Source organism: Peromyscus eremicus, chromosome 6, assembly GCF_949786415.1.
Source record: "Peromyscus eremicus chromosome 6, PerEre_H2_v1, whole genome shotgun sequence".
Classification (NCBI taxonomy): Eukaryota; Metazoa; Chordata; class Mammalia; order Rodentia; family Cricetidae; genus Peromyscus; species Peromyscus eremicus.
The window spans coordinates 62,551,869-62,574,136 of record NC_081421.1 but is presented as its reverse complement, the minus strand read 5'-3'; the positions used below and the strand labels follow the sequence as shown (position 1 = coordinate 62,574,136).

The window sequence follows — 22,268 nt, the reverse complement described above, 5'->3', positions numbered from 1 at the left end:
GGTTAGTGTGCACAGTCAACTTTACAGCATTTGGAATGAGCTAGAAGGCAAGCCTCAAGACATACATGCTTAAAAAAAACCCACCCAGCCAGGCAATGGTGGCACATGCCTTTGATCCCAGCACTTGGGAGGCAGAGGCAGCCAGATCTGTGAGTTTAAGGCCAGCCTGGTCTACAGAGTGAGTTCCAGGACAGCCAGGGCTACACAGAGAACCTGTCTCAAAAAACAAAACAAAACAAAAGAACAATTAACCAACCACTCCCCACCCCAAAAGGTAGCGATCTCAATTAATCTCCTTTGCTCCTAGTAAGGTTTTCTGCCTCCTCTTGCATTGCTAGGAGGTAGAGATGTGCCTAAGATTGAAAAAAAACACATGACAACTGTCTCAAATGACTTAGATTTAATCATTGGAAGCAAACTAAATGGAAAGCTTACAATAGAGAAGAGATACATGTCAGTGCTTTTTGCAAACTGAGATGGGACAGACTGGGGCTGCCCCTCAACTTGATCCTTTGCAAACAAAGATGTCCACAGTGTTCCTGGAACTCTGGCTCAGGAAAGGGGAGACTGCTGGTTCTGCACACTGAAGTCACCTTGCTCACCACTCACTCCTGGCCAGCATCTGGAGCACTGCTTTGCCGGCTCTGGTCATCACCCTTCTTCTTGTGGCCAGAGACAATGTCATCAATCCGCAGAAGCAGAACTGCAGTCTAAGAGAAAAACAGTCCAAAGAGGTCAGCAGAGAAGGGAAAGACACTGCTTTCTTTTAGCTGTATCTCCTCCCACAGAATTACCATTTTATCTGGAATCTTCCCTTTCAGAGTCTTGAATGAACAATGCCACCCTCCCTAAGCAAGGGATGTAGCTTGTGCCCCATTACACTGTTTTTGTGTAAGCTAAAGGTAAGCAGGGAAATGGAATTCCTTGGGGGGCGTCTTTGGGGATACTCTGCCTTTGACAGCCCCTCCCTTCCAGGCAAAGCACAGCAGCTGGTTGTCAGGACAGAAACAGCACACGCACACCCCAGGTGTCTTACCTCCACTGCGGTTTTGTACGTCTGTAGCTTCACAGCCAACGGCTCCCATATACCCAGCTCTTTCATGTCCACCAGGGTACCAGTCTCACCGTTGACACCCCAGGTCTCACAACTCTCCTGTGTGTGCTTGGCCTGCGGGTGGAACAAACACAAGTAAGAGCACACAATGGAGCCAGCTAGCGTCAGAAAACAATCAGCAAACAAGGCCGAGACTGAGATTTTAAAGGAACGAGCTGTAAGAAAGCCCTGCTGAGAAGAACATCTAAGGTGGACTCTGGCCTACATACAACCCACACCCTGTGAATGTGTGCATGAGTACAAGCACATGTGTGCTCACACATATGTGAGCACACACAGACTGGCAGAAAACAAAACATCTTTTTTTGGTTTTCCGAGACAGGGTTTCTCTGTGTAGCTTTGCGCCTTTCCTGGATCTCACTATGTGCCCAAGCTGGCCTCGAACTCACAGAGATCCACCTGCCTCTGCCTCCCGAGTGCTGGGATTAAAGGTGTGGGCCACCACCGCCTGGCACAAGATGCATTAAAATTTTTTTTTTTGAGCTGCAAGCACTCTACCACTGAGCTAAATCCCCAACCCCACAAAAACACCTTAGGCCAAACACAGCTTGCCTGACGTTGGCAAGGTATGAGCATAGGCAAGAACTCACCCGAAGGGAGGTAAGTAGACGAATGGTACTGGCCCCACAGTTCTGGATCAAGGTACGAGGGATGACCTCTAAAGCTTGGGCCACAGCTCTATATGGCCATTGTTCCACGCCAGTCATGGCCTTAGATTTTTCTGTCAAGGCATGGGCCACAGCCATCTCCGAGGCTCCACCACCAGGCACCAACTGAGGGTCCAGAAGAACGTTTCGGCACACTTGCATGGCATCCTGGAGGTTGCGTTCTACTTCCTTGGGGAAGCAGAGAAATGGTATAGTCAGCTCCATGATTCATGGAGAAATCAAGAAGCATCAAACTATTTCCTGCCTAAGTAGTTTTTAGTAAACCACAAAGGTGTGTCCAATGGACAATCCTTGTGACTCCTACTGGTGAAGGGCACAAGTTCTGTTCTTAGGAGGCATAACTCAAGAATGTAAGTGAGCACAGGAGGGGCCTACAAGAGGATTAGGGGAGGGTACACCTCAACTATGAGGTTAGGTTTTTATGTACTGAACCAGAGAGAAACAATGTGCATCTCATCCCGCCCTCCCTAGCTGCATCCTTCAGGAGACTGCACAGTGCACTGCCAACTGTCTACTGCTTACCAGTTATATATCTTGGGAAAGTTACTCCCTCTGAGACTAGGGATGGGGTTATAATTTCAGTTTAGAACTAATTAAGGAGGGGCTGCAGAAACGACTTACTGGCTCAAGGCTCTTGCCAACAAGCCTGACCACGCAAGTTTGATTCCTGGGACCCATATGGTAGAGGAAGAGAACTCCCCAAATTGTCATCTACTTCTATACTAGTGCCATGAAATATGTCCCGCGACATACATGAAAAACAACATACATAACATGGAGGAAAGGGAGGGAAGAGCTGTAATGCTGAGTCTGTGTCTCAACTCTCTTAATAGCATAACGGAGGCTGAGGCAGGGCTGCCACAAGTATGAGCCCACACTGAACTACCCAAGTGAGATCCCGACACTCTCTCTTTCTCTCTCTCTCTCTCTCTCTCTCTCTCTCTCTCTCTCTCTCTCTCTCTCTCTCTCTCTCTCACACACACACACACACACACACACACACACACACACCGTTGTGTACTAGGAATGTAACTCAGTTGGTAGAATGCTAGCCTAGCACCCTTAGTATGACATAAACAATGTGTTCAAACATGCCTATAATCCTTTCACCAGAGCGAGGAAGGCTGGAGGACCAGAATGTTAGTTATCCTCAGCTACACAGCAAGTTCAAGGCCAGCTAAGAGGACCCCTCTCCCCACACACACGCACAGGGTGGTAAGGGTAGGATTCATAGCCACTGTTCCATTAAGTAGGAATTTTCTGGTTGCAGACAGGGCCCATGTCACCCTTGCTGTCCTAGTAAGTAGACCAGGCTGGCCTTGAACAAACCCAGGAGCCACCTGCTTCTGCTTCCTGAGTGCTGGGATTAAAGACTGTACCACTATAGCCAGTTGTCATTTCTCTTCTTCTTTTGTTTCTAAGATCTGCTTATTTTGTGTGTACGTGTGTCCACAGGAGTTTATGTGTACTGTGTGTCTGGTGCCCTTGAAGGCCAGAGGATACCCTGGAAGAGCACTAAGTGCTCTCAACCACTGAGCCCCTCTCCAGCTCATTTTGTTTTGAGACAGGGTCTCACTATGCAGTCTTGGCTGGCCTGGAACTCTTCATGTAGACCAGGTTTCCTTCAAACTCATCAAGATCCACCTGTCTCTGCATCTGGAGTGCTGGGATTAGAAGCATTCACCACCACATCTGTCCTGTTTTTATTTATTGTTGTTTTTTCAAGACAGGGTTTCTCTGTGTAACAGCTCTGGCTGTCTTGGACCAGGCTGGCCTCGAACTCACAAGAGATCCACCTGCCTCTGCCTGTCAAGTGCTGGGATTAAAGGCGTGCGCCACTATGCCCAACTTGTGTTTTCCTTAAAAAAAGACAGGACAGGGCTACACTTTCAAACTTGCACTGATCCTTCTGCCTCAGCTGGGATCACAGCCATGAGCTACCACACTAGGCTTCCAGCTCACAGCTGTTAAATGGACAACAAGATCACTAGAGTTTGTTTCTAGACTGTCTGTGCCTGTCTCATTCCCTCCCTCCAGCCTTTAAGATGAGGCTGGCCTCACATTCTGTATGCAGAAGGAGGGAGCCATCCTGCTCCCCCTCCATGCCTGGTTTATGGGGTGCTAGGGCCCGAACCTCTTCTCACCATCAAGGGAGTGCTTCTGCTCTTTACACATTTATGCAGACATGTAGCCACAGGCCAAAGGATCATGGATTGAAATAAAAAACTGCTGAAATAAGTTTGCCACCGTGGTGAGAAGCTCACAATACTAGGATGGAACAGTGTCCTTTCCTCACTCACATCAAGGTTCACTCACCGACAGTATCTCCTTGCTGGCTCCTCGAAGAAGAATGGTGCAGGCCTTTGGGTCTTTGCACTCAGTGATGAATGTGAAGTACTCATCTCCAATTTTCTTGATTTCCAATAGGCCTGCACCTGTGCCAACATCTTCTTCCCTCAGTTCCTCTGGTCGGCTGACTATCCGTGCTCCACAGGCTCTATTGGTGGAGAAAATAGAGAAGATATGATTTCAGACGCTTTTATCCATCTAGTAGTCTACAGTCTGTGGTTAGAGATTAGAATAAAATATATTACTAAATCGCTCAAGTGGTTTGGACTGACAAGTGGAAAAGATTTTAAATGTACACAGGCCAAGTTTCTTAGACTAACAAGGCTTTAGTAATAACATTATACATACACATGGCAACCAGTTACTAGTACAATCAGGTACAGCTGGATCCAATGGACAAATGAATTCCACACATATCTAACATGTACACATTATACCTATCAAACAATGGTGAGTTCTAGATTTAATTCAGTTGAGTCTGAATGCCTATAAATAAGGTTGTTAGCTCACACCTTTAATCCTAGCACTCCAGAGACAGAGGCAGGTCTACAAATCAAGTTCTAGGACATCCAGAGCTACACAGAGAAACCTTGTCTCAGAAAACCACCTACACACACATACTCTCTCTCTCTCACTCTAATCTTCTTACATTGAACTGTTAGGTCTGTAATCAGCTGATTATAGAATTTACTCCAGAGTATACAAGCAAGGGCATGCACAGCTGGGTTAAAATTTGGGGAAGGAGGCCACCATGTTTTTCTTTTTTGTTGGTATTTGTTGCAAGATATTTGTTTACACTGTGTAAAGATGTATCACTGTGATTGGTTTAATAAAAAGCTGAATGGCTAATAGCTAGGCAGGGAGAATAGGAGGGAATTCAGAGGAAAGTGAGAGGAAGATGATGAATCTAAGCACTTGCAAGAGATGCCAGGAGATGCAGAGCAACCAGGATGTGCAGGAGGAGAGGTAATAGCTGCGAGCTAGATGGCAAAATGTAGATTAATATAAATGGGTGAATTTAAGTTATAAGTAGTTAGAAGTAAGCCTTAGCTATAGGTCAAGCTTTCATAATAAATAACAAGTCTCTGTGTCATTATTTGGGAGCTGGTGGGACAAAGAAAGACTTGTTACAGTACTTTTTGACACTGTTTCTGGCCTAGAACTCACTATGCAGACCAGGCTGGCCTCAAACTCAAATAGCCCATCTTTGCCTCCAAATGTGCATCCTCATGGCCAGCTGTAAAAGATGGAAGACTAGCTAGAAAGATAGCTCAATGGTTAAGAGTTCTTCCAGACCTAGTCCCATTCCCAGTCCCTACACATTATTTGTCTAACAACTGCCTGTTAACTCCAACTCCAGGGGACAGATGCTGTATTCTGTCCCCCTTGGTCACCTAGACTCACACAGACACATTAAAAATTTTGAGGGGCTGGAGAGATGGCTCAGAGGTTAAGAGCACTGGCTGCCCTTCCAGAGATTCTGAGTTCAGTTCCCAGCAACCACATGGTGAGCTCCAATCATCTGTAATGAGATCTGGTGCCCTCTTCTGACCTGCAGGCATACATGCAGGCAGAACACTGTATACATAATAAATAAAAATCTCAAAATAAATAAATAAATAAATAAATAAATAAATAAATAAATAAATAAATAGAGACAAGGTGTCACATAGCCAAGATTGGCCTGTAAAGATCACTTTGAATTCTTTTTTTTTTTTAAAGATTCATTTACTTATTATGTATACAGTGTTCTGTCTGCATATATTTCTGCAGGCCAGAAGAGGGCACCAGATCTCACTACAGATGGTTTTGAGCCACCATGTGGTTGCTGGGAATTGAACTCAGGACCTCTGGAAGAGCAGTCAGTGCTCTTAACCTCTGAGCCATCTCTCCAGCCCCACTTGGAATTCTTAATTATCCTGCATTTGCTGAGTGCTGGAGTTATGGGCAGACATCACTATGGCAAGCAATGAAGTAAGATATCCTGAATATAGACATCAGTGTAGAAACAACTACTGAAATTCAGTTTCATTCACTAGCAGAAAACTAATCCTTTTGCTATATTCAGAGCCAGTTAATATAGGTTACCAGCCCTGAGTGGTAGCACACACCTGTAAGCCTAGAACTGGGGAGGGAGGGAGAGAAAGGAGGATTACTGCAAATTCAAAGTCAGGCTGCTCTTCAGAATGAGTTGCAGACCATCAAAAGATACAGGTCTTGTCTCAAAGAACCAAAATCAGTCAATCAACAAAGACATTATTTTACCACTGAGCCATCTCACTGGCTGAAAGAACAGAACTTTTTGACAAGCAGTTATCACATCCTGTACCATTTCAGGCAGTAACTACTATGCAGCTTTAAAAAAAAAAAAAAAGAGAGAGAAAGAGAAAAGAAATACTGCCTTTAGTTGGCTTACTTACCTAGCAATGCGATTATTATCTGTCTTCCGGACTCTGCGAATGGCTGTGACATTGGCCCGCATGAGGTAGTGCTGAGCTAAATCTGAAAGTCAAGAAAAGTATCAGCCAGATGCCCAAACTCCGAAATCCAAACTGGTTTTATCCCTAAAGTATTCATACAGCACATGATGTGTTTTTGCCAACCTGAGGGACAAAACCAACCAAACCCACCCACCCTCCCTCTTCTACCTCAAAGGCAGATGTGAGAGGCAGACGGAGCCCCACCTGAGATGCCCTTCTCTGTGATGACCACGTCAGGCTTCAGTTGGATAATGTCATCACACAGCTGCTGGATGTACTCTTCTTCCATCTGCAGAATCCGCGTGAAATCCTCCTCTCGTGTAATCTCAATGTCAGTCTATGAATGAAGACAAGAGCTAAAGCTGGAGAGACGGCTCAGAAGTCAAAAGCAAGTACTGCTCACAGCTGTCTCTACTTCCAGCCCATGCGCTCCAACAGCCTCTTCTGGACTGCACTCACAGACACACGGTGTTCTCTAGACCTCCACATGCATGTCCAGGCACACACACACAAAATTAAATAACTTCCAAATCTCCAGACCGATGAAGCTATTCAAGTGTTACCCTAATTACTGTATTCCCTTCACCTTCACATGTATCCCAGAAATTATGAATCTGAACGTCCAAACTTCACACCCCTGTAACCAGGTGTAACTTTACTTACTAGCTAGTTAGTGTGCACGAATAACTTTTAGGTCTTAATTCCTCTCCCCCACCTTTGGGTTTTCGGAACAAGGCCTTACTTTCTCTACCCAAGCCAATCTCATTCTCAGCCTAAGCGCTGGGATTACAGGTGTAAGCAACCACTTGCCTGAGTTAACTTGATTATTTCCAATCATTTTTTAATAAGACCTACTGGCCTTATTAAAGCCTGTAAGCCCTATACTCTGCAAAGTCCTTTTAGCAGTAAGTTAAAGAACTCAGACTTTAGGTGCTCCTGATATATTAGAAGAGGTGGGTCATGGATGGTGGGTGGTGGCACACTTTAATCCCAGCACTTGGGAGGCAGAGGGAGAGCCAGGTGGATCCCTGTGAGTTCTAGGCCAGCCTGGTCTACAGATTGAGTTCCAGGACAGCCAGGGCTACTCAGAGAAACCCTCTCTGGAAAAACCAAAACCAAAACCAAAAAAAAAAAAAAAAAAAAAAAAAGGGTCACACCTGTAAGTCCAGCACTTAGGAGGTCGAGACAAGCAGAGAGATTGCTAGCCCACTCACATAGCAAGTTCTAGACCACCCAGGCTACAGGTAACACAGTCTAAACCTTCCTAACCCAATCCATTAAAAACAACAACAAAAAAAACCCAACAACAACAACAACAAAAACCCTAACCAAAGCCTTACAGAGCTAGGTTTAAACTATGACAAAGTCAAATATAGAGAAAAGTGAGTAAGTACACTGTCTAGGTTGGTCTTGAACCAAGTGATCTTCCTGCCTCATTCATCTCATTGACTTTTTTGGTGTGTGTGTGTGTGTGTGTGTGTGTGTGTGTGTTACTATTCCCCCTCAATTCTGGGCTTCAGATTCCTTCAATATAGAACTGTTTTCAAGGACTACCGTGAAAACACAGTGGTAACAAATGTGAAGAACAATAAATGGCAGTTGGCACACAACTTTACTGTCGCATTCCCACATTAGTAGTCAAGAATCCACTTTAAAAAACAAGACTGGGACGCCAGGGTGGTGACACACACACTTTAATCCCAGTACTTGGGAGACAGGCAGGCGGACTGATCTGTTAGTCTGAGGCCAGCCTGGTCTACGATGCAGGTTTCAGGACACCAGAGCTATGTAAAGGGAACCTGTCTCAGAAAAATAAAGAGCCCCACAAGGCTCGGCATCTTACCTGGCTTTCTCCTTTCTTGTACTCCAGAGAAGAGTCCAGTAGCACAATCCGAGGGTTCTTGATATAGCGGCGCATGCGTGGGTGGGTCACATCCTTGTTAATCATGACTCCACGAAGGACACACGAGTCTTCAATGATGCCCCCAGGGATCTGAGCCAAAGGAGATTTACTTTACTACACAACGTTTACCGGGACTAGGGCACACCACCCAGCACTTGCTTGCCTGGGTCCTAGCCTCAACAACACACAGACCTCAACTCCACCTCCTTATATGCTTCCTTCCCAATGACTATTCCAAGACTCCAGGGCATCTTTCCTCCATGAAGCTCAAAAACAAAATACTGAGTGCGTAGGCAGTGACAGGCTTGCTGTAGCTTCCAAGGCCAGCCTGAGATACACAGTGAGTTTCAGGTCCTTTAGGAATACGGTAAAATAAATGACTGCAAATACGTTCTTGTTTTTGTTTGTCTGTGTGTTTTGGAGAAAGAGTCTCTCTGGCTGTCCTGGAACTCATGGAGATCCACCTATGTGGATCCACCAAGTGCTGAGATTAGAGCCCCTTGCCACTAAGCCTGGCTGAAGCTATGTTCTAGGAGGTATGCTAATCTTGGGCCATGACACTTAACTTGAAGGATGGCTAAGAACCACAGAAATTCACTGTCTTGACAAAAGATCTGAAAGGATCTTCATTAGGATATTTCCACATTTTTAGACTTGGGCTCCATCTGCTGGCTATAAGCTAGTACACTAGCTACTACACTTACACTTTGATCTTAAATTTATGAATGTTTTCATGTTTTATTAGCACTTATTAGATATTACTTTTTTGTAAATTTTATTTCTGAGTGTATGACAGGCAATCTTGGCTGTCAACTTGACACCTGGAATCAACTAAAACCCAAGCAGCAGGCACACCTGTGAAGGATTTTTCTCGTGTTTGTTTGTTTTGTTTTTTTTTTTTTTTGGTTTTTTCGAGACAGGGTTTCTCTGTGTAGCTTTGCGCCTTTCCTGGAACTCACTTTGTAGACCAGGCGGGCCTCAAACTCACAGAGATCCACCTGCCACTGCCTCCCAAGTGCTGGGATTAAAGGCATGCGCCACCACCGCCCGGCTGGATTTTTCTTGATTGGATCATTTGAGGTAGAAAAGACCCACTCTAAATCTGGGTCACACCTCTGGTGGCAGCCAACATTAAAAAAGGGTGTGGAAGAAGGAAGCTTTGGGGGCTTGCTCTCATTCTCACTGGCAAACTCATCTGTCCTGCTGCTGAGGATCAGAGCCCATTTCTTTGGGATTCCAAGTAGACTGAAGACCAGCTGAGACAACCAGCCTAGGGGACTGAGTGAATACCGGAGTCTTGGTTTTTCTGTCAGGAGACAGCCACTGTTGAACAGTCGCTCTAATAAAGCCCCTTTTAATAATCATTTTATCAGTGCTGTTCTCTAGAGAACCCTGACTGTGTTTTGCCTGTATGTATGTGCAATACGTGTGTCTGGTGCCCTCACAGGTCAAAAGAGGGAATCATGTTCCCTGGAACTGGAGTTATGGATGGTTGTAAGACACCATGTAGGTGCTGGAATCACACATGGGTCCTCTGCATGTGAGTGCTCTTAACTGCTGAACCTTTTCTCCAGCACTTGTAAAATGTATATCCTCACCGGTGACTAATCGATATCCACACACATAAATAAGGACATACTAAAGTATTTCCTTACCCTTTGTTAACCTTGTGTACAGAAGGCAGTGAAGCCAACAAAAATGATTTCAGGAATTCTTCCTTGATACTCTCAGGTTTTTCTCTTCCAGGCTCTCAGTCAGTCCAGTTCTCCTTTCTAGTTCTAACTAGAGACACCCTCCTCTGAAGTGGAGTAATCATGCCATATAGTTAACTCTCAAACACACTGGACCAGCTTACCTTTTCCACTCTTGCATACTTCTTGATGTCAATTTCCTTTCGGCCATTCTCTTCAAACTGCACAGTCTTGACAGCATCCAGGGCTATATTGCATGCCAAAGAGGACCACCGACTGATGACTTTTGTAGTAATAGAGCTATTGATGATGTTCAGCATTACATCACGGTTATTGACATCAACAGGGGTACTGGAGAAAGAAACCCAGGTAACATAATTTCATTTTTATGGTTTCAGCAGTCACCATAGAATGTTTAACACAGGACCTCAGAGAGTATAACTACAAGTATACAGAGTATACAGACAGTATAACTACAGGCCAAGAGACAGAACGAGAATGAGGGGTCTATTCCTTTGTAGGAAACTTTGCAGAACATACACACCCACACTCATGTTATACACACAATAATAAAAGTGACGAGAGCTTGCTCAGCTTTCATATACTGCTAAAATTCCTAAAACATGATATAAGGCATGTATTGTAACATACAATTATCAAAGAGGTTCTAGGGAGGAGACAACAGCTTCCAAAAACATTATCTAAGTTAAGTGTTCTAGATAGGCAGTTACTGGTTGATAAAAAGTTTCTGAAGTAGCCAGGGATGCAGGCAGATCTCTGAAGTAGGCTGTAAACCCAGCACTTGGGAAGTAAGAAGGTCTCAGATCCAGTCTGAGAAACACAGATCAGTCTCAAAAAATTAATACTCCCAGGTTCAAACCCAAGCATTGCAAAATCCAGGTGTGGTGAATCCCCGTAACAGCACTTAGGCTGACACAGGAGATCAGAAGTTCAACTTCTTCAGTGCTATGTAAGTAAGTTCAGGCTAACCTGGGCTACCTTGAGCCCATGTCTCAAAACAGCTTCTGGGGCTGGAGGTGTAACTCAGTGATACAGTGGTTGGCTAACATATGCACAAGGCCCTGGGTTCAATACAACACACCCCAAAACCCATGTTTTACAACTCATAGAAATAAATCTAAAGGTGGAGGACAGAGAGAGATGGCTAAGCAGTTAAGAGCACTTGCTGTTCTTCTAGAGGACCTCAGTCCAGTTCTCAGCTACCAAATCAGGCAGCACAAAACCATCTGTAACTCTAGCTCCAGGCGATTCAACACCTCTGGTCTCCTCTGATATCTGCACTCATACACATGCAGACACAAAATTAAAACAAAACAAAAAATTCAAGCATGGCAGATCACACCTTTAAATCCTAGCACTCTGGTGGCAGAGGCAGGCTGATCTCTACAAATTTGAGATCAGCTTAGTCCAAACACACTGAGTTTCAGGTCAGTCAGGGCTATATAAAGAGACCCCGTCTCAACCTGCTCCTTAAAAATCTAAAGAATGATTAAAAGGGGGGAGGGGAAGAGTCCTTAATGAGGGTACAATGGAACACAAGCTGTAAAAGGATGAAATGTTTTTTTTGGGGGGGGGGTTTGAGACAGGGTTTCTCTATGGTTTTTTTGGTGCATGTCCTGGACCTCGCTCTGTAGACCAGGCTGGCCTCGAAAACACAGAGATCCACCTGCCTCTGCCTCCTGAGTGCTGGGATAAAAGGTGTGCGCCACCTCTGTCCTGCAGGATGAAATACTTTAACTGGAAGTTAAAGGTTTAAGTGGGGATAAGAGTTGGGGGATGGGGAAGAGCAGCAGTGATCAGTGGGTTAGCAGTAAGAATGCATAAAGAAGCCTCATGGAAACCCGCTTTGCAAGCTAATTAAAAGTTCTAAAGGGGGGTGGGGGTGGATAAAGATGTTTGCAGAAGACATGGTCATTTAGGAAAGTATCAGTACCAGGCACAGGATAACCCCCCCACCAAATAGTTATCAGTCAGGAAGTTCCCAAAAGAGAAACCATCACCACTGTTCTTGGTGGTCTACCATAACTAGATGATAAAACCTTATTAATGAAGACATTGTACACTTTGATTGCAGGACATAGATTATGTCCAGATCTAGATTTGTGCTGTTCTCAGTCTTGGTCAGAGAAGCTTCTTTTGTCTTGAGCAGCAGTTAATACAGTGACTGTTCAGTTATAAATGGGACATCTCAGAAGAATGCCAAGAGCTGGTAGATGGGGAGTACCATGAAAAGCTATCTTCTGGCCAAGACAATTCCACTGTCTTCATCACCTCACTGCAGTTGTGGCTGCCTGTTCAAGATCAAGCCAATCAAAATTCCAGCATGGAGAGGGGTTCATAAGGCCCAACACTTAGCTGAGGAGCTATTGGGAGTTGTTGGAGGAGGGAGGGTCAGTTTTCTTTGGGAATGTGACCATTGGTTAATTACCCGTGCTCTGGTGGATGGCCCTGCACCCATATGGGCAGCACCAACTGGTCTTAGTAGGTCATATTGTGTGTGTGTGTGTGTGTGTGTGTGTGTGTGTGTGTGTGTGTGTGTGTGTGTGGTGTTTAATCCTAGCACTCAGGAGGCAGAGGTCTCTCTGCTTGGCCTACATTTCCAGTCCCAGACCTGCTGGGGCTACACATGAACAACAGGAACAAACAAACAGAAACGTTGAGAGGGTGACACTGAGAGAGGGTCCAGGGAAGAGGGAGAAGGATATGTAAATTGGGCATTGTGGCATATGTCTTTAATCCCAGCATGAGGGCAGGGGAGCAGCAGCAAGGCCAGCCAAGGCTACTACACTGAGAGACCCTGTCTGAGAGAAAAAGACAGACAGACAGACAGACTCACAAGGCATTTTTGTGTGTGCATGCACACACAAGTAAGCACAATGCATGAGGCAGCAAGGAGACCTAGAGTTACAGACAGTTATAAACCTCCTGACATGGGTGCTGGGAACCAAACTCGGGTCTTCTGAAAGGGCAATCTCTCCAGCTCCTTGGTTTTACTTTAAGCAACAATAAAAATTTCATTTATGGCAAGTGTGGTGGCATATGCCTTTAATCCCAGCACTCAGGATGCTAGCCAAGGTTATCCAATGAGATTTTACCTCGAAAACCCACCCAAATAATATTTTCTTTTATAATATCGTGTTTTATGAATCTTATCATTTTGTAACTAAAATCCCCAAATTAAGTGAAGGTTAGAAGCCATACACTTTTTTTTGTTTACAAGTTTTTAGTTTTATTTTTTTGTTTTTGGAGACAGTTTCTCTTGCAGCCCTGGATGTCCTAGAACTGGCTTTGAGATTCACCTGCCTCTGCCTCCTGAGTGCTAGAACTAAAGACATGTACCACCACTGCCTGTTTTTGTTTTGTTTTTTGAGACAAGGTCTCACTATGTAGTTCTGGCTGTTCTGGAACTCACTATGTAAACCAGGCTGGTCTTGAACTAACAGAGGTTCACCTTCCTCTGCTTCCCATGTGATACCACATCTGGCTTTGTTTTTGGGTTTTTTTGAGACAGAGTCTCTCTTTGAATCCTAAGTGCTGGGATTAAAAGCATGTACTCACTCACCCACTCAGACAGAGTTTCTCTGTGTAACAGCCCTGGCTGTCCTGGAACTCACTCTGTAGACCAGGCTGGCCTTGAACTCACAGAGATCCGCCTGACTCGGCCTCCTGAGTGCTGGGATTAAAGGCGTGCACCCTGACCGCCCAGCAAAGGCATGTCCTTTTATACTTCATTCACTGCACCATTAGCACCAAGCAAACACAAACTAGTAAGTAGTTCTCTACAGTCAAGCAGCATTTTCAGGTGGGTCCTCTTCATTTTCATGGAGAACTGGTGGCTGCTTTCTTCACGGCACAGAGCACTGCATTACCTGTACTCACATATGATAGTAGGGTACTTTCAACAGTAAATCTTGAATAACTGTCAACATCTCACTCCTTATGCTCCTTAGTAGACGCTAGTATCTAGGAAGACAGGCCTATTTAAAATACATTTCCCAGCCGGGCAGTGGTGGTGGACGCCTTTAATCCCGGCACTCAGAGGCAGAGGCAGGCGGATCTCTGTGAGTTCGAAACCAGCCTTGGTCTACAAAGTGAGTTCCAGAACAGTCATGGCTGTTACACAGAGAAATCCTGTGTCAAAAAACAACAAAATTTCCATGGCAGCCACTAACATGGCTTGTACCTAAAATTATTTTTCTCTTGGTATGTGCATGTGGTGCGTGTAAAGAACAGAAATCAACATCTCATGTCATCTCAACCACTCTCCACATCATTATTTAAAGATTTTGGTCTTTTACTGAACCTAGAGTTTGCCAGTTCCAACAGACTAAGCCCCAGGAACCCTCCTGTCTCCACCTTCCTCATACTGGATCACAGGCACAGGTGACGACTGTCTTTGTGTATGTGATATGTGTGTGCATAGAGCACGTGTCTGAGGTCAGAGGACAACTTTGTAGAGTCCTTCCTTTACATGGGCTCCAAGTATGAAACTTGGGTCATCGGTATTCCTTTTAATATTTATATACTTTAAATTATTTTTCCTAAACACAAATTTCCTGACTTTCTCCTCCACTTTGATCTCATCTCTCCTTACTAAATGAAGCAGAATAGAAAGCTATCGAGTGTGCGTATGTGTGTGAGTGCGCATGTGTGCTCTGTGCTTGGCTTTCTTAAGACAGATCAGTCAAGCCTCCCACACTATCCATCCCCAGCCCTGCCTCCATACCTGATTTTCTTCAGAGTGCTGATCATGTCATCCAGTGCCATGCGGTAAGCACTGATCACCACTGTTGGGTGCATCTGCTGCTCCAGAAAGTGCTCGGCCACAGACAGCATTTCTCCTGCTGCAAAAAGGACACAGGCATCATGGCAATGCATTTGAAAGTACCAGGAGATGAGACAATTTAATTTCCTCACGCTTCTAAAAGATACTTTTCTAAAACAGATTCTCACTAAGATATGTATTTGGCTGTTAATACTGTTCCAAAATTTACATTTTCTAGATACCAATTCATAAAGAAAACATATTAGACATATTTTAAATTATCAGACTGGTCCTATGGGCTTACCCTTCTCTTTTTAATCTTTCTAATTAAATATATGCTATAATTTCCAAAGAAAAAATGAAAATATTTTTCCTGAAGAAAGAAAAATACACAGGGAACATTTACTAACTCAGTACCTTAGGATATGGCTAAACTGCTGGCACTGAAAACAGCACAGACGCTGGGCTCACTAACCCCAGCTCCAGGAGGTGGAGGCAGGAGGACCAGGAACTCAAAGCCAACTTTGAGACACCTTTTGGCTGTTCTTAACAGACCATAACTTATTTCAAGTTATCTTGCCCAGGTATCTACCATCATTCTATTTTTCAGATTTTATTTGTGTGTTTTGTTTGTGTATATATGTATGTGCACCATGTCCTGCTTGGTGCCTGAGGTGAGAAGATGGCATGGGATCCCTTGGAACTATAATTATGGAGGTTGTGAACTAATATGTGGGTACTGGAAAACAAACCCAGGTCCTCTGCAAGATCAAGTGAGGCTGGAGATGGCTCAGAGTCAAGGCACTTAACCGCTCTTACAGAGTGCCTGAAATCAGTTCCCAGCACCCAAGTTCGGTGGCTCAAAACCACATCTAACTCCAGTTTTGGGAGACCTGACAGCTTCTTCTGACTTCTGTGGGCATCTGTACTCCAGAGAACACAGACATACATAAAATTCTACCACCCCCAAAGATAAAAACTCTCCCCACGCATACAAAGACAAAAAAAACAATTCACGTAAATTCATCTGCCTTAAGAGTTTATATATAACAACAGCCTGGCTTAAAAACAAAATACTCTAAGCAAATCAATTCACATACAATAAAATATGCATTAGTTGAGGAAAATGTTGTGATCAGAGGAACTTATTAACCTTGTATTGTCTCTACCAATAAGAGTTTGGAATTCACTACTTGTTTGTGGTGACTTCACAGAATGTAATGAATTTGCATAGCTCACACCGTAAACATAAAACAATTCATCCTATTCAAGAGTACTACACTCTATTGCAGAAAATACATAAAAAATTGGCAAAGAGCTCTACAACACACCTCATTTCTTTTTTACGTGTGTGCATGGATATTTTGTTTGCAGGTATATATGGGTACCACATGTACGCCTGGTGCCTGAGAATGCTAGAAACCAGCAACAGATCCCCTCAGACTGGAGTTATAAATAGCTCTGAACTGCTATGTGGGTGCTGGGAATCAAACCCTGACCCTCTACAAGAGCAGCCCTAGTGCTCTTAACTGCTGAATCACCCACCCCCTCTACACACAACACACTTTATTTCTAATTTCCTTTTTCAACCTCCCACCCTCCTCTTACCAAGGATAATTACTGATGTGGTCCCATCTCCAACCTCTTCATCCTGGGTCCTGCTAATTTCAATCATGGACTTGGCTGCTGGATGCTGGACTTGAATCTGAAAGAAAAATGAACCAAGACTACTCAACGACTAAAACAACAATAAAACAACAACAACAACAACAACACCAACACCAACACAACCCCAAAGACTTATTTATTTTTGTACCCGTAGAGACCAGAGGACAGCTTGTGGTAACTGGCTGTCTCTTTCTACCATGTGGATGCCGGGGACTGAACTCAGGTAATCAGGCCTGGCAGCAAGCTGAACCATCTTCCCAGCTCTCAAAGACTTCTCAGTTTGGCCCTACCTCTTGAATTCTATTTCCATACAGACTGCCTTCCTCCTTTGTTTTACTGTATCTTTAAAATTAAAAACAGCCCCAGGCCAGGGGTGTTAGCTCATGTTTTTAATCCCAGAGGCAAAGGCTAGTGGATCTCTCTAAAATCTAGTTCAAGGCCATCCATACATAGCAAGCCCCAGGCCAGCCTAGGCTACATAGTTGAGACACTGTCTCAAAAAATAAAAACTCCAGGGGCTAGAGAGTTGTCTCAGTGGTTAAAAGTGCTCACTGCTCTTCCAGAGGACCCACCCAAGTTCAGTTCCTAGCACCAGTGTCAAAGGGCTCACAACCACCTGAAACTACCTCTAGAATAGCAGTTTTCAACCTGAGTCCCATCCCCTTTCACAGGGTTGCATATCAAATATCCACATTATGATTCATAACAGTGGTAAAATTAGTTATGAAGTAGCAAAATTATGAAAAAAAATTTATGGTTGGGGGTCACCACAATATGAAGAACTGTATTAAAGGGTCACAGCACTAGGAAGGCTGAGATCCACTGTTCTACAAGATTCTATATCCTCTTTTGGTCCATGGGCAGGCACACAGACACACACACACACACACACACACACACACACACACACAGTGCCTGCCCCCTCCAATATCTTAAGCAGATCACTTTTCCAAGTCCTCCTTTTGTGGGAAAAAGTGTCACCAAGAACTCAACCGTTAAAACTTCTTGAGGACAGAACATTTTCTTCAGCTTAGTATTGCAAGCACCACAATGGATGAAATGTGTCCTCTGAAGATAGACACAAAAGGCTTAGACCTGTGAATGTGGCTTTACTTGGAAGTAGGTCTGTGTATAAGTAATCAAATTAAAACAATGTCACACTGGTTTAAGGTGAGTCCCATCATTTTTTTAACACATACGGGACACACAAGAATTATAACAGCACATGCTGAAACTGTTAGAAAAGGTGAGAAAAAAAACCAAAACCACACACACCTCTCGAAGAATGGCATTGCCATCATTGGTCATCACGATGCCTCCCATTGGGTCCAAAAGCATCTAAGAAAAAGCAGAAGTGTTATAGATAACAAAAAAGGACGACCTGGAGTCAGAGTTCCAACAAAAGATAGTCCAACCTTCATCATAGATTTAGGTCCCAAACATGTCCGGATGATGTCTGCAATTGTCTGTTGGTAAGGAAACACAAAACAAGTAGTATAATCAGAAAACAATGTGTTTTGGAGAACGGTCTGTTTTCAACAGGGTCTCACTAGTAGCTCTGGCTGACCTTGAACTCAGAGATGCTTCTGCTTCTCAAATGGTGGGATTAAAGGCATGCTCCACCATGCCCAGTTCAGAGCCAGTGTTTTAAACATTCATTTTAATAGGTATGAGTGTTTTGCCTGCATACATGTATGTTTGTGTACCGGATGCATGCCTCATGGTCACAGAGGCCTGAAGAGCACGTTGGATCCCCTGAAACTAGAGTTACAGAGGTTGTGAGCTACCATCTGGGTTAGCAGAACCCAATTTTTCTTCTATAAGAGTAAATGCTCTTAACTGCTGAGCCAACTCCAGTCAGAGTCAGTGTTTTAACAGTGACACTTAGGATGGTAACTACTTTATACACAGCAATAAATGACTTTACGCATGCACGAATGCACACACAGCCTACTACAGTTTTAATGTCCTAAGAGTCCAGCCTTAATATTTTCACTGACAGTGGCCTTCAGGCCACCTGAAATCAAGTCTTATATCACTCACTCAAAAGATATTTACTTGTGGGAGACAGAGGCAAGCAGATCTCTGTGAGTTCAAGGGCAGAATGGTCTACATAGTGAGTTCTAGGCCAGCCAGACAAGATCCTGTCTCCAAAGGGGGTAGGGGCAGCGGGCCTGGAGAGATGACATAGTGCTGTGGGATGGTCTGTATGTCAAGTGTGTTGCTGATTGGTCAGTAAATAAATCACTGATTGGCCATTGGCTAGGCAGGAAGTATAGGCGGGACAAGGAGAAGAATTCTGGGAAGTGGAAGGCTGAGAGAGAGACACTGCCAGCCGCCACCATGACAAGCCGCATGTGAAGATCCCGGTAAGCCATGAGCCATGTGGCAAGGTATAGATTTATAGAAATGGATTAATTTAAACTGTAAGGACAGTTAGCAAGAATCCTGCCACGGCCATACAGTTTGTAAGCAATATAAGTCTCTATGTTTACTTGGTTGGGTCTGAGCAGCTGTGGGACTGGCGGGTGACAGAGATTTGTCCTGACTGTGGGCCAGGCAGGAAAACTCTAGCTACAACACAGTAGTTAAGAGCACCAGTTGCTCTTCCAGAGGACCCAGATCCAAGTTCCAGCACTCCCATGGTAACTCCAGTTTCAGGGGACCTGACCACCTCTTCTAGTCTTCTTGTGCACCAGGAATGCACATGGTACACACACAGACATGCTTGCAGGCAAAACAAACCTCCCTCCTCATACCACTGTTAAGGTATTTTTTTCCCTTTGTTTAACTGAATACTCTGAAGCACAGATCCATAAGAAGCTTCCATCCACAAATGCAGAATTAGGGAGTCAGCCAGAGCAAACTTCTATAAACACTTAAAACGTGTGCTACCTTAGCAGCATTGATATTCCCGGACTGAACTTTTCTTCCAGATTCACGCTTTGTATTCTGACCTAGAACAGACAGAAACACATGTCAACAGCCCAGTATACACAAGCAATTTATTTCCCAATTAAAAGAAAACATTTATATTTTTTACATCTGTATATGTATGTGTATGTCAGGTGCACATATGCTCGGCACAGTGTGGAGATCAGAAAACAACTTTCAGAGTTACTTCTCTTTCTACCACATGTATGCCAGGGTTAAACTTGGTAATCAAAGCTAGGTGTGGGAAGCATGCCTTTAATTTCAGCACTTAGGGGGCAGAGTCAGGAGAATCTCTCTGAGTTGGAGGCCAGCTTGATCTCCATAGAGAGAACTTATCTCAAACAAAACAAACAAACAACAAAACAGACCTCCGGTTATTAGGTTTGGTGACAGGTGCCTTTTTACCACTGAACCATCCCACCAATCCTATTTAACAACTTTTGAAAATAAATACAAAGGCTTCCTTGTTTGATAACCAGTTGTCAATTATACCTCAGGAAACTGTTTAGGGCTAGGCATAGTAACACATGCCTTTAATCCCAGCACTGTAAAGACAGATTGGTTTCTGTAAATTCAAGGCCAGCCTGGTCTATGAAGTGAGTTCCAGGCCAGCCAGAGCTACAAAGTGAGACCCTGTCTCAAAAAACATGTTTAGAGGCTGGAAAGATGACTCAGTAGTTAAAAGCATGGAGGCTCTTGCAGAGGACCCTGGCTCAATTTCCAGCACTAACACGGCAGCTCACAACCAACTACAGTTCCAGGAGATCTGATGCCCTCTTATGGTGTCTGCAGGCACACAGACACACATGCAGACAAAACGTACATGAAATGAAGACAATTAAAAAGCAAAACAAAAATCTCCAAAACTCAGCTCTTGACTTCTCTGTTTTAGCCCCTGGTACACTAAGAGATAGCCTGAAATACTTCAACTTCAGAATCTTGATCAATACTTTTCTTGTAGGCTCACCGATTTCCAGCAGGGATTCATGTCCTAAGTTCCCTGAATGGGCCTCAGTAGGATGGTGATTTTTCTCAATAGTAGGTGAGAAAAACGAGGTAAGTGCATACCCCTCACAATCCCCTGGGGAGAGGAGCCACAGCATCTCAAAGATTAGTGGCCAAGAAAGCCTGATTGTGAGGCTGGAAAGATGGTTCAGTGTTTAAGAAAACTGGCTTCTCTGCCAGGATCCAAGTTAGATTCCCAGTCTCCCATGGTGGCTCACAACGGCCCGTAACTTCACTTCCAGGGGATGTGATGCTCTCTACTGGCCTCCACAGGCCTGAGTCACATATGCGGTACACAGACATACATTCAGGCAACAAAACACCCATACACATAAAAACAGAAAAAAACAAACCTACCAAACACAATGTAACCAAAGAAAATTGAATTCCCAAGGAATCTCAAGCTAGATTAAGAAAAAGACTAACGCCTGGGAGCCAGACAGGAAACTGGTCTCGAAGGAGACCAGAGCAGACAACGATGGACTGACTCCTTATGCCTCTGGCCTGCTACTTGAGGCTAAACCCCATGGACTTGTCTGTGTGTGTCTGGGGGTGGTGGTGGCACCGAACCCCTTTGTGACCATACCGAATAATCATCTTTTTGTTTTTCTATTTACTATGTCTATCTGGCTGAACCTGGCGTACTGAGTTCTCCTTAATAGATAGCTCCGTTAACAGACAAGGAACTGGTGCTCTTTACTCAAGAGATGAACGGCCTTCCCTAAATGGGAAAGAAAACCAGGGGAGGAATCCCGAGGAACTTAACTGGTTGAGGCAAGGAGTGTCATTTCAGAACAAGGGTCGCTGGATGACCGCTGCCGACAAGATGCTACTCGCGATCTGCCAGCAAAGGCAGCTTTACCAACTTAACTCACAATTCTTGAAAAAACTACTACAGCCTCCCAATACTGATGCTAAAGCACAAATTGAGCGATTTGCCCCAAGCCACGCCGCTAAGGGGTGGACCCATGCAGGATACGAAGCCAGGCCTGACGTGACGAATCATTATCCACTAACTACACGCCAGAAACCACGCTGTAAAGGACACGGGGGCGTGGAGGGTGGCGGCCAAAGAGCGGAACACGAGTGGGATGGAGCACATGTAGAACACGAGCGACTCCGAGAGCGGGAAGGCATTTTGTCGGAGGAGGGCGACGGGAGATGGGAGGAGAGAAAAAACCCAGAGAAGGCGCTTCCAAAACGAAAAGGCGATGGGAAGGTACGAGGGGACCGAGTCATGGCGGGACGGAGCTGGGCAACACTGGCCAGCGTGGGGAGAGAGGGGCGGAGGGAACCACCGCCTCCCTGAACTCACTGAGCACGAGCACTGGACGGTGGCCCATCATGGCGGCACGATGCAGAGCCCAGTACCCAGAGCTGGGGGAACCGGCAGAACCTTCTGGAGAGAAGAGCAGCGAGGAAAACGCTACCTCCTCAGGACTGACACAGAAACCTGCTACCCTCGGAAGTGCCGCCAATCACTAAACCCATCTCATTGATTGGCACGAACATCGACCAATCGACAGTATTAGCCCCGCCCTCTACGCAAGAAAGGTAAGGCAAGTTAGATGGAGAGGGCACGATGAGGGGGCCTGGGAGACGCTAGCGCCTGCGCACTAGTGTGGCCGCTCCCGGCCGCGTGCGGACAGAATGTCTGCGCAAGCGCCTAG

The 22,268-nt window shown here is 44.8% G+C and overlaps 1 protein-coding gene across 1 annotated transcript; it reads right to left on the bottom strand.

Moving 5' to 3' along the window:
• Nucleotides 1-385: 385 nt before the first annotated feature.
• On the bottom strand, nt 386-22,185 carry Cct3 (chaperonin containing TCP1 subunit 3). Its single transcript, XM_059265599.1, has 14 exons — nt 21,914-22,185; nt 19,555-19,616; nt 18,075-18,125; nt 17,935-17,997; nt 16,600-16,696; nt 14,953-15,070; nt 10,370-10,556; nt 8,455-8,604; nt 6,816-6,948; nt 6,552-6,633; nt 4,099-4,279; nt 1,705-1,950; nt 1,037-1,168; nt 386-710 (listed from the first exon to the last, which is right to left on the bottom strand). The coding sequence occupies exons 1-14, from the start codon at nt 21,942-21,944 to the stop codon at nt 606-608; spliced, it is 1,638 nt and encodes a 545-aa protein (XP_059121582.1). The 5' UTR covers nt 21,945-22,185; the 3' UTR covers nt 386-605.
• Between the last annotated feature and the right edge of the window lie 83 nt (nt 22,186-22,268).

Coding starts and splice junctions, on each gene's coding strand:
- Cct3 (XM_059265599.1), bottom strand. CDS start 21,944: ATGATGGGCCACCGTCCAGTGCTCGTGCTCA. Junction 4,280..6,551: donor GATAATAATCGCATTGCTAG/GTAAGTAAGCCA, acceptor CTCCACCAATAG/AGCCTGTGGAGCACGGATAG. Junction 1,169..1,704: donor GTCTACTTACCTCCCTTCGG/GTGAGTTCTTGC, acceptor TTCCACCCGCAG/GCCAAGCACACACAGGAGAG.